The sequence below is a fragment of the Colius striatus genome, chromosome 21 (assembly GCF_028858725.1).
Source record: "Colius striatus isolate bColStr4 chromosome 21, bColStr4.1.hap1, whole genome shotgun sequence".
Lineage (NCBI taxonomy): Eukaryota > Metazoa > Chordata > Aves > Coliiformes > Coliidae > Colius > Colius striatus.
The window spans coordinates 6,474,639-6,486,916 of record NC_084779.1 but is presented as its reverse complement, the minus strand read 5'-3'; the positions used below and the strand labels follow the sequence as shown (position 1 = coordinate 6,486,916).

The 12,278-nt window shown below is 51.0% G+C and overlaps 1 protein-coding gene across 4 annotated transcripts in view; it reads left to right on the top strand.

The window, feature by feature from the left end:
• The first annotated feature begins 210 nt into the window (after positions 1–210).
• PIK3CD (phosphatidylinositol-4,5-bisphosphate 3-kinase catalytic subunit delta) overlaps positions 211–12,278 on the top strand; it is a 31,250-nt gene continuing 19,182 nt past the window's right edge. For 2 of the 4 annotated variants that reach the window (XR_009820247.1, XM_062013198.1), the window contains exons 1-9: positions 1,491–1,549; positions 6,481–6,555; positions 6,915–7,075; positions 7,928–8,156; positions 8,480–8,709; positions 9,222–9,401; positions 9,963–10,112; positions 10,434–10,523; positions 11,067–11,288. Coding sequence is in view for 3 of the 4 variants with exons in the window: in XM_062013198.1 (XP_061869182.1) it covers positions 6,935–7,075; positions 7,928–8,156; positions 8,480–8,709; positions 9,222–9,401; positions 9,963–10,112; positions 10,434–10,523; positions 11,067–11,288 (1,242 nt within the window). In the remaining variant the exon portion in view is untranslated. Of the gene's footprint in view, positions 257–1,490; positions 1,550–6,480; positions 6,556–6,914; positions 7,076–7,927; positions 8,157–8,479; positions 8,710–9,221; positions 9,402–9,962; positions 10,113–10,433; positions 10,524–11,066; positions 11,289–12,278 lie in introns of those variants that run through there. The other 2 variants (XM_062013200.1, XM_062013201.1) reach the window with 2 other exon arrangements.

The window sequence follows — 12,278 nt, the reverse complement described above, 5'->3', positions numbered from 1 at the left end:
GTGTTCAGCTCAGTCCTCTGTGTGAAAATTGGAGCTCATGAATAGAAAAGCTGTTGAGAAAGGGGGAGGAAAAAAAAAAGCAGAACAGAAACCAGAATTCCTGTAAACAGTCTGTTAAAAATATCTTCAACACATGTCAGGGCCAATGATTTAAAATAGACAGTTTCTGAGCTTTAAAAGGTCACATTAAGATGTGATAGTAGATTCCAATGGAGATGAAGAACGAGTGTTTCGACCGTCACGTTTTGTCCTGATGGTAAGATATCTGTGGTGCCAACTAGTAATGTTCAGGGGGGGAAAAAAATGAGTCAGGTTGGAAGAATAATGAGCTTTTCTTGGATTATAACATGGAAAAAAAATAGAGTTTATACCTTAATGACATGCCTCCAGCAGCAGAAGCTTTAGGAAAAATGGTGATTCTGGGAGTCGTAAACCCGCAGTTGAGGTGATGCACAAAGGCCAACAGTGATCTGTAGCAAGAGGGTTTGTTTCCATGGTGGGAGTCATATAATTAAAGGCACAAACACAGATTCCCCATCTCTACCACTTCATGACCCAAAGTACGGTGGGTACCTCTCAAGTGCAAGAGGCGATGTGCGGAAAATCTCTATTTTTTTGAGTGAGCAAATGGTCTTTGTGTATCTAATTGATATAGAAAATGTAATGAGGCGGAGGAGTGTGATTGTCTTTGAACATTGGAAACGTTTCTTACGCCCATCTGCTGCTTCTTGGGCATTTTGTGTGCTTGGCTGACAGGATGGATTTCTCCTGAGGCTGGGGAGCTGCTGGAGAGAGCTCAGCACAGGGCCACAAAGGTGACAAGAGTGGAGCATCTCCCTTGTGATGAAAGGCTGAGGGAGCTGGGGCTCTGCAGCTTGGAGGTGACTCAGGGATGATCTTATTAATGTTTATGAATACATAAAGGGTGGATGTGAGGAGGCTGGAGCCAGGCTGTGCTCAGTGATGGCCAATGATAGGACAAGGAGCAATGGGGACAAGCTGGAACAGAAGAGGTTCCAAAGAAATAGAAGGAAGAATTTCTTCCCTGCTGAGGTGAGGGAGCACTGGCAGGGGCTGCCCAGATGGGCTGTGGAGACTCCTCTGGGGACATTCAAACCCACCTGGGCGAGCTCCTGCGTGCCTCACTCTAGGTGGTGCTGCTGTGGCAGGGGGGTTGCACTGGATGAGCTTCCCAGGTCCCTTCCAGCCCTCAAGACCCTGTGATTCGTGCGTGCGCTGCGTTGCCTGTTGCACATCTGCCGCTGCACCGCACAGCTGCAGCGACCCGCGCCTGACAACGGCTGCCCGCTGTGCCGCAGCCGCCCCACGCCCCGTCCCCGCGGCGGGTTCCCGCAGTGACCCGCACGCCTGGCCAGGGCAGCAGCCTCGGCAGCGCTCCCGGGCGCGGGCCGGCGCCGGGGCCCCGCGTCCGCCGCGGTCACGGGTGGGCGGTGCGCGCTCGCCGGCGGGCGGCCCCTTCGCAGACGGTGCCTGGGCGCGCCGGGCCGGGGCCGCGCCGGGAGCCCGGGGCCGCGGGCGGGCAGCGCAGGTGAGCGCGGCGCCGAGGGGCCGGGGAGGCGGTAGGGAGTGTGTGTGTGCGTGTAGCGGGAGGTGGCGGGCTCGGCAGCCGCCGCTGTTGGCGGGGAGGAGCGGGGCCCGGCCGGAGCGGCCGCCCAGGAGCCTCCGCCCGTGCCGGGTCTCGCTGCCGCCCCGGGGGTCCCGGCGGGGCGCGGTGGGCGCGGGTGCGATGCGGGGAGAGGTTGGCCCGATCCCGCGCCGTTCGCTTTCTGCCCGTGTGTCTCCTCTGTGCCGTTGGCCGCGGCTCTCGTCGCCCCGCAGGCTGCTGGAACCGCCCGCGTCCTCCGGCGAAAGCGCCGCTGCTTTGGGGGAAACTGGGGAGGTTGAAACTCGGTCATTTGCGAGTGAGACGGAGATTTTGGGCTGCTTTGGGAGTCAGCCCTTGAAGCTGCATCCCCCCTCGCCCCCTCCCCTTGCAGGAATAGCTGTGCTGACAGCACTTTCCTCAGCGTGCAAGTGGCAACGATCACCCCGTTCGGCCGGGAATTGGACGGTGACCGTTTGTGTCACCTGCCGAAGGACTCCGGGAGTGGTGGGGGGATCTCATCCTGTTATGGTTTCTGCCTGGTCTTTATCCAGCAGGTTTGGGCAGTTGGCATCTTGTCTCTGCGATTGTCACCCTGAGATTTGTATGTGCTTGTCAACGTCTGGACATCTCGACCTTCCCTGGCGGTGGATTTGTGGTGCCTGGGTCAGTTGTGCACAGTGGTGTGTCTGCTGTGGGTTAGCTTTGGATTGCCTGTTTTGGCAGGGCGTGAGGAAGTCTTTTAAGAGCTCTCCAAAGAGCCTCTTAACACCTCAGCATGGTGAACTGTGCATGCTAGAGATGAGAACCTGAAAGAAAGTTGAATGCAGTGGTGGAGGGTCATTAGAAATGTGTGGCCTATTGTTTTGTTCTCATCAGCAAGATGCAATTGAGTTTCTGGTATTGTCCACTCATGGGAACAGTTGAAAAAGACCAACTTCAGCAACCTCTTTGGCTGGAAGCTTTCATTTATCACAACTTCCTCCAGCTCCCAGACTATGCCCACATCTGTACTCTTGCTAACATTGCTGAGATCCCACATCACTTTGCCAGCACTTAAGAACTGCAACATCCTTCATGAGAGATACTTGTGCAAATGAGAAAACTGAAACGTGGAGAACTTAGTTATTTGAAGTCACACATCAAACAGTTGTCAGGGTTGGGAATGGAACTTTGCTGGTTGTCAGTTTTCAAGCTCTTGTTTTAACCACTGAGTATACTGGTTCCCACTGAATGCTTCCTCAGACAATACTGAAAGCATAGCTGATTGACCATGAACTTGCCTAAGAGGCTGTTTGAGAGTTTCCATCAGAGCAAGGTTCTCTGATCCTCCCATCAGATGCTCTTCTCCCTCCCTGATGCTCCTCTGCCTCTCTCTAGTAATGGTTTTACTTCCAAAACGAATGCTTTATGTTTCCAGTTTGAAGTTGCTTTACCTGAGCTCCTCTTTCCCTTCCCCTGACTGTTACCTGTGGTTGGATCTAAGCTGCTGCTGAGCTTAAACGACAGTATGTGCTCTGATGCTCTTTCTGTAGTTGCTCTGGATCTGGGAGCCCCAGAGAACTGTAGCCTGGTTTTATCACCACGTGTACATTCTGCTTTCCTATCTCTTTCCTTGCTGACAACCCCTTTCATCATCAGCCCTGCACACAAACAAGGTTAGCTCCGGTTCAGATTGCATTAGTGTAGTTCTGCTTTCCATTACTTTTCTCTGTGAGCCTGTTTCATGAGGATGTGCATGTGTAAGGCAGGCATTGAGCAATGCAAGTGCTCAAACTAGAGGAGCCTTTATTTCATAAAGGGAAGGGCACAAGCCAAGACATTCTTTGGATCCAGTGGCTGTTCAAAGCCTGATGCTTGTAGTCTCCACATAGCTAGAACACTTCCTTGGAAGGCAGGAAAATCTATCATTTGGTAGGTAAATGTTGGTTTACATCAGGGCCCCAGTAGCAAAGAGGATGCTCTGTGTTGTTTTGGCATCCTGAAGAGTTAGGTGCGTGTATTTTCATCCCTTGTCATTATCCTGTGTAGTTCATTGAACGTTTACCTCAACCTAATAGTTTGTATAGGTGATTAATCAGGGCCTTCAAAATCTTGGTGCAGCTTGCTGTGGATACTGGAGGCTGAGCAGAGCATCAGGGCTGAGCTGCTGCCGTGAAGGTCCCTGCTCCATGGGAGTGAATGGGGCAGCACAGCAGACACTCTGCAGACTGGCAGTCTCTGAGGCTGCTTCTAGCACCTCTCACCAATCAGCCTGTGTTCTGTTTTGGATGAATAAAGAGCTGGGCTGTCAGTGTCTGTTAGCAGATAGAGCTGCAAAGGCCAGTCTCATTATGAGCTTACATTGGTTGCATCCACATCATGGGGCCGGAGCCTCAATTTTGGCTTTTTGTATCCTACAAGAGAAGCAGATACAGCTTAATTTTTGTGTGTGATTAAACAGCTGGCACCTGGGTAGGAGTATCCAGCTAGCCCTGCAAGGGAAAAGTGCCCCTGCAAAACTCCCACATTGCATCACAGTTAGACACCTGCTACAGGAGCTTTCCAGTCAGTTCATGGAGAGGATTTGTGGGTTCATTTTGCAGTCTGGCCATGCCCAGGCCACTCATCTGCAGTGCACATCTTTCACTCTGTGACCCCACTGAAAAAAAAATGCCAGGCCAGGTTTAAAACCCTTTTCAGAAACACTCACTGCAATGTGTCTGTGCCTAGGAAGCTTAGGGCTGGTTCAGGTCTGCCAAGTGTATTGACTCTGTGGTAAAGACGTGTCAAGCACACGTGTACATAAAAATTCCCGTGGTCTCCTCCCCCGGTTAAGCTGATGCCTGCAACGAAAGTGACTTGCTGCTGTCTCCCACGCGACCCACATCACCTGTGAGCTCTGCACCACTCCTTTCTTATAAACTTGAAAGGTATTTTTGTAGTCCTGGGGTTTAGTAATTCTGTAATCCGTTTGTGGGCGTTGGAGCTTCCGTGTCTGTCTGACGCTGCAGCCTCACAGAGGTCTGTGGAACGCTGCTCCCTGTGTGATCTTCTCAACTTGCTGCTTTTTGGTTGGTTTGGGTTTTTTTTTTCCCCTCAGTAGCAGTTGCATGTTGTAAACACCAGCACTGTGGTTGATAAACTTCATGAGAGAGGATTTGTGTTAGTTTTATGTTTGACTGCTGGGTTGTTAAATACTGGCTGGGTGATTCCAAATGTGTCTGTTACACTCGGCATAAATTTGCCTTTATGTGCAGCGATGTGTTCCTCAGGGTGTGTGAACTCAAAACATATGCTACCTCCTCTTGCTGGTGTCGTGCCTGTCTTCATTATATGGCATCCAGCAACGGTGGGGTTTTGTGTGCTGCCCTGGCAGGTTACTGCATGGACTAGTCCCACATCCACGTCGACTCTGCCTCCAGTATCTCCTCTCATTGACATTTATTACCTTCACACCAATGCAAGGGAGAACTGTAAGGAGAGCAAAGCAGCCTGTCACCTTCCTGCAGAATAGTGACTGGGGACAAAGCAGGGAGAGGAAGCTGAGGGTTTGCCTTCACCTGAAACCTGGAATTTTGTCTGGTGATTGTTTTCCTCCACCTTTTTTTCTCATCAGTGAGGAAGAGATCTAGGAGCTGGAAAGACTCTGAGCAACTTGAGATTGCAGTGCTAATAGCTTAGATGGGATGGGATGTGGCATTAGGTAGAAATCCTCAGCAGGAGGAAGCCACTGCTGTGTCTTCTGTCTCTGCTGGCTGAAGTTGCAGATGTTCAAGGAACTTGCTGGTTTTATTGTTAATGAGCAGAAGCAGAGACAAGCTTGTTTTGCTTTATTCAAACTCATAAAGCTTGCCTCCTCCCCCTTTTACTTCGCTCCCTCTTAAGGCACAGGGGGTGGTTTTGTGGCCTGTGTATCCGGTCTGTGTGTGATACAGCGTGAGCGCTGAGGAAGAGGCACAGATAAAGCACAGCTCATGTTTCTGGGAATCCTTACCTCACTGCTGCTGGGGAAGTGGTGTCCCAGGCACTGGCAGATAAGATGCTGGGCTTGTCATACCAAAGCATAGGGCTGGAGCAGGAGAAGCTGCCAGCAGGACTTTATGATTTGGGAGACCCAAATCTTCAGCAGCACGTTGCTGTGTTTCTAAGCCTGTACAATATCTGACACCTGCAAAGCCACATTTGAAGTTATGAATGAGCAAATTTTGTAGTGGTTTCATGGGCTGAGGATAAGGGACACTTAGAATTGCTCAGGGCACATGCAGGGCTGAATTTAGAACAAGGAGTCAGACTGTCAGGAGGCTGAAGCCTTGGTTCCAGAGCAGCTGTGAGCTGTGGCTCTGTGAGCACCCTCCAGGCTCTGCCACTGGCACGTTGATCTGCTGACCTGGTGGGAAATCTCTGGTCAGTGAGAGGGAATTTAGGTGAGCTGGTTTCTCTGCTGAGGTGATTGAAGAGAAATAAAGACACTGAGCACACGGGATCAGCACATTGTCACCTGGGAAGGAAACTGGAGTTTTACTCTGCTGTAGTATTTTGCTTGTGGGTTTGTCTGGCTTTGGCTTGTCACATACAGTGGGCTTCTGGTGAATGCCTTGTGCTTTAGTTCACGTGTGCACTTACCCTGTGTCTGAAAACAGCAGTTTGTACTTGACTAGTGTTCAGGGTTTTTTTCTCTTCTTTGTATTCTTTGGATGTACTGAGAATAAATTGTAGAGCCCTGCTAAATGAAAGGCTGCAGATGGCATTAACAAACATATTTGGATCGTTTCAGCCTTAGATGTCATTGTTCCTGTAGCTGTAGAAGAGGGAGTAAATGGTGGCATATTACTTATTTGTGTGCATAAAAGTGCATGTGTACCCATCCCAGCAATGCCTCTTTGTCCCTCTTGCAGACTGGAACTGAGCTCTGGAAAAAACAAAGTGGAGCTTGGAGCATGTGTCCTGAGGATTGCCTTGCAAAGCCAGAGGTAGGGACTCAGTGTTTCTGTTGGCTGCTCGGTTGCAGATGAGCTATTGGGACAAGTGCCTCTGCTCTCAAGTGAAAATAGTTCTCCAATGTGGTTGTTAAATGTAGATCTTACTCCAGGTCTAGAAGAGATTGAGAGGGTTACATTTGGATGGCAAATGCTACAGCAAGAATGCCTCTGTGGCTTAAAGGCACTGCACTGGAAATCTGGCTAAGGTGCCTATTGCCCTGAGCTGTCAGGTTGTGCTAACCTTCCTTTCTTTGGGTTCTTTTGCACTTGAACCTTCTACAGAGCCCACGCAGATCTAAGGAGATGTTGTGTAGTCAGCAGCAACACACGTTTTTCCCCTCTTCTTGCAGGTGGTAGCTCAGTGAGCAGGATGCCCCCAGGCATTTACTGCCCTATGGAATTCTGGTCTAAAGGGGAAAACCAAAATATCCAAGTGGACTTTCTGCTGCCCACAGGCATATACCTAAACCTCTCTGTGTCCTGCAATGCCAGCTTGGGCACCATCAAACAGGTAACAGCCTCGTTCCAGGGACTTACCTGCAATCTCTTGGGAGGAGGAGTCTGTTCTTGGGGAGCACATGGGGGAGTGTGATGGATCTTAACTCCATGCACATTGGGTTTCCTCTGCATTGCTCTCAGACAGTTCCTTGTGACTCACTGCGAGTGAAAAATGCTAGAAAGCAGCCTGTTATTGCAGATCTGAGAGTGCTGTGAGAAGAATCATAGAATCATCTGATTGGAAAAGGCCTTGAAGCTGCTGCAGTCCCAGCCCTGCCCTCACCCTGCCCAGCCCACCAAAAACTCATGGCCCTGAGCACCTCAGCCCCACGGCTTTGGGATCCCTCCAGGGCTGGGCACTCCCTCAGCTCCCTGGGCAGCCTGGCACAGGGGCTGACACCCCTCTCAGGGAAACAGTTCTGCCTCAGCTCCAACCTCAACCTCCTCTGGGGCAACTTGAGCTCGTTTCCTCTTGTCCTGTCACTTGTTGCTTGGGAGCAGAGACCAACCCCCAGCTCCCTGCAGGCTCCTGTCAGGGAGTGTCAGAGTGCTCCTGTCTCCCCTCAGCTTCTTCTTCTCCAGGCTCAACACCCCCATTGCCTCAGCCCCTCCCCAGCACCCTTGTGCTCCAGCCCCTTCCCCAGCTCTGTGCCCAGCTCTGGCCACGCTACAGCCTCTCAGTGTCCCTGTGGCAGTGAGTGAGGGGCCAACACTGAGCACAGCCCTCGAGGTGTGTCTGTGTACAGAAGGTTTGGCTGTGCATCACCTTCACCAAACGCTGCATCTTGGCAGGGTGAGGTTGTGAGGTGGTGGTGAGAGGCTCTGGCAGTGCTGCATTGGTCACCCTGCTTTTGGTCTGGCCCAGGTGGTGTGGAAACATGCTCAGTATGAGCCGCTGTACCACATGCTCAGCGACCCCGAGGCCTATGTCTTCACCTGCATCAACCAGACAGCAGAGCAGCAGGAGCTGGAGGACGAGCAACGGCGGCTCTGTGACATCCAGCCCTTCCTGCCCGTGCTGCGCCTCGTGGCTCGAGAAGGAGACAGAGCCAAGAAGGTTATTAACTCCCAGATCAGCCTGCTCATTGGAAAAGGTCAGTTCCCCCGTCACTGGTCTCGCCAGGAGCACGACAGAGGTGAAACACGCTCCTGTCCCAGACAGACATGCTGCCTGTAGCATAGTGCTGGAGCTCTGCAGGTTTGGTCTCTGGTGGATCTGGTAGGGGAACAGCACGTGTGCAGACCCAAGGAGGGTGATCTTTCCTGCTGGCAGAGGGCTGTGGTGAAGCTCCCCTTTTGCCTAAACATTAAGCATGTGTTTAGGGAGACTGTTTCACTGGCACTTCATTATCAAAGGCTCCTTTCCCCCATGGGGTGCAGATGCTTATTTTGCCTCTCTCTCTCACTCTTCACTTAGGTTTGCACGAGTTTGACTCTGTGCAGGATCCAGAGGTGAACGATTTCCGCAGCAAAATGTGCCAGTTCTGTGAGGAGAGGGCAGCAAAGCGGCAGCAGCTCAGCTGGGCAGCGTGGATGGAGTACAACTTCCCCTTGCAGCTGGAGCCCATGGCCAAGGGCCTCGGGGCTGGCTTTCTGCATCCCCCCACCAAGAACATCTTTGTCAACGTCAAGTTTCAGTCTGGCGGGGTAAAGCACCAACGTTTTTGTGACAAACTTGAACTCTCTTGTGCTTTGCCTTTGAGAACTTTTGGGCATTTGGAGGCAGGATTGTGTGTGTGTGTGTGGACAGTGGTTCCTGTGTGTGTTCAGAGTTCAGCTTCATTCTCCCCCACTGTGGCAGAGGGGCTTTCCAGAGCAGGTTGTTTGAGCATGGTGACCCTGGCCACCCTCTGCCTTGCTGGTGGAATGACAGGGGAAGATTATTAATGACTAGCTACTACATGAACTGGTGATGCTGCTTAAACTGGACTAGAAGTTTTAGCCTTGCACTTGTGCTGCTGAAACATGCTCCTGCCCAGTTTGGCAGACATCCCTACCTGTTTGTTAATATGTGGGGGGGGTAATTCAGCCTTCCTATCCTTCTCTTTATTGTCAGCAGCAGGAGTGTTGTTGCCTATCCACTGAGCTCGTGCTGCTCCTTGTGCTGGTTTCAGCCCTTAGCTGGTATGTGACAGTGTATGCTGTTGTTGGGATTGCAGGAGAGCTTCACTTTCCTGATCTCCCCCAAGGAGTTCCCCATCACGTTGATGAGCTATGCTATCAAGAAGCAGGCCACTGTCTTCCGCCACGAGACAGTGGAGAACCCTGAGGACTACACCCTGCAGGTGAATGGGAAATGTGAATACCTCTATGGGAACTACCCCCTGTGTCAGTTCCAGGTGAGCCTCGTGTCTTGCTTTATCAATGAGCCTGTTCCCTTATGGCCTCCTCTTGCTGGGAGGGTGGATTGAGATGTTTTACCCTCCATCAAGGAGGTAATGCTGTGTTTGGAGGAATGCGACACATCAGTGGTGGGGCAAGGGGTACTTCTAGCAGTCAAACACATTTTTGGTGGCTAAGCCTGTTCCTGGGTCCCAAGTGCTGTGCAGATACATTTATAGACTGCAGTTCTGGAAATGTCTGTCTGCTTGCACGATGAGCTGGGGGTTCTCTTCCTGAAAGCTGAGTGGGTAATGCTGTATCCTCGTTCCCCTGGCAGGGCAACCTGCTGTTGGGAGCACTGAACCCTTAATGCAGCCGTTTGAGTCAGTGGGTGAAATGCCAGCTACAACAGGCACTGCATGTTCTCAGGCCTGGCAGCGTCACTCCGGTGCGTTGCAGGTTCATAAAACGAGAGGAGATAAACCAAGCCTGAATTCTGATTGCTGCTTCTGCTTCAGCCAGCCCTGATTTCCTTGCCTGGTGCCTTTGGGCGGGCTGACTGGGTTCTGTCGTTGCAGTACATCCGCAGCTGCCTGCACCGCGGCCTGACGCCGCACCTCACCATGGTGCACTGCTCCAGCATCATCGCCATGCGCGACGAGCAAAGCAACTGCATCGCCAGTCCCCCGAAGATGCTGGCCAAGCCTCCCCCGCTCCCCAAGAAAAAGGTAAAAGGGGGCTGGGTGACCCGGTGGGGCCACTGTCAGCTCGTCCGTTGATGGGGATGCTGATCCTGTCAGCAGCAGCAGGGTCTCACTGCCTCTCAGGACAGGTTCCTAGCTGGGCTCAAAGAGCTGGGGGTTTCCCATCAGCCTTCCAGCTCCCTCCATGACTTCCCTGGTTGTCACAAGCTTCAAGCTGCCCACCTGTAATGTGATGCCCTTTTCTGTTGGAGCCACACAAGCATGTGATGAGAGATGAGGTCAGGTGCTGGCTTGAGAAGCCTTTGTCACATCTATTTCTGATTGGAACCCTTTTCTCTTTCTTAGCCAAACTATGGTTCTCTCTGGTCCTTAGAGCAGCCTTTCTACATCGAGCTAGTGCAAGGCAGCAAGGTCAATGCAGATGAGAGAATGAAGGTAGGTACTGACTCACTTTGGGGTCTTGATTTTGTGTTTTGGCTTCCTGAGTTCCGTCTGTCTCGTTTGTGTGGTGAGGAAAGCAGGGCTGACAGCTCGATCTCGTGTTGTCTTCCATTACGCTTCATTCAGCCTTTGGGTGGTTTCTAAACTGCAAGGCAGTTTAGAGGGAAGGGAGCTTGTTAGCCAGCAGCCCAGCAGTGTGTTCTCAGAAAGGGGACAAGGTTTGGTGACTGATGTTGCCTGGCTTTACAGGATGAAAGCTGTAAACCTGCAGCCTCTTACCAATGGATCACCCGAGCATTTTGCAATGATTAAGCTCCTCTTGCAAGTCCAAATGAACTTAAAAATATGATAATGGCCTTACTCAAGCTGAGTAAAGAGGAAGATTGAGAAGCTTAATGTCTCAGTGAACTGGAGAGGAGACAGGAGTAGGGCATCTTGTCCAAGGGAGTAAATGCCCTGTCTCCTTCCTCTTCTAATCACGTGTCTTTGGTGAACAAGTCAAGTCCCTCTGGACCCATGGTGTTCTTCTTCCCTCAGCTGGTGGTGCAAGCAGGTCTCTTTCATGGCAACGAGATGCTGTGCAAGATGGTGTCAAGCTCTGAAGTGAATGTGTGCTCAGAGCCAGTGTGGAAGCAGAGGCTGGATTTCGATATCAACATCTGTGACCTTCCCCGGATGGCGCGACTCTGCTTCGCCCTCTACGCCGTCATTGAGAAGGCAAAGAAGGCTCGTTCCACCAAGAAGAAGTCCAAGAAAGCTGTAAGTAGAAGCCCCAGTGGGACTGAACCAAACTCACCAGTGCCAGAGGGCACAGGACACCATCCTGAACCAAATGCCCTTTGCTTTCAGAGGAAGGCTTTATTCATACAAGAGCTTACAGAATGGTGGCCAGAAACTTCTTGCAACAGGGAGAGGAAACTGAGGAGTGGCTGCCTGTAGGAAAGGGTGTTTAAATGTCATTTCTTGTCCAGAAAGACCATTAAGAACCATACTCAGCATCTGAATGCACACAAAGAGGAATCATTTGTGTGTGTGTGTGTGTGTGTCTGCTTTGCTGTTCTGCAGCTTCCTTGTTTTGCAGTTGAGGTTAAACCCTCTTCTGTGTTGCATCTTCTTTCCAGTAAAGTCTTTCATGCAAATCCCCCATGGAGCAAATGAAAGGCTAAGAAGGGGGATGAAAATGAGGAATGTAAACACTGGTTACAGCAAAGCTTTAGATGAGGTGAAATGGAAGTGTGGAATCTTCAAGGTGACCGTTCAGATGCTGCAAACTGAGGACAGAAGGCACTTGGGAAGCTCTTGTTCTGAGCTTCTGAATCACAGATGTAGTGATGTTTCTCACTTACCTCCTCTCTATTCCAAAACTTGTATCCTATTAATAATTCAGCAACTAGAAGCAGATCTAAGTGCAGCCTGTAACTGAACTGCTGGTTTCCCAGTGTTGTGACTTTAGCATGATGCCTCTGGCTCTCTGAATGTGATCAGGTTGTTGGGTTTGTTTTTGTGAGCAACAAATGCATTTGTTCCTCTGCAAATTATAGTTTCTGCAGACACAAAACCATCATTGCCATGCTTTAGAGAGGAATAGTCAGGCCATCTTTGCAGAGTGCAGAGAAATGAAGGACTGATAGATGTCATCACAGAAGGTTTTGGTCTCAGCTCTTCTAGCTCCTTGTCACTGCTGGGAGGTTCACTGAGCTTCCCTGTGTTGACATCCAGAGGGTTCTCAGGGTTACAGCACATGAATGA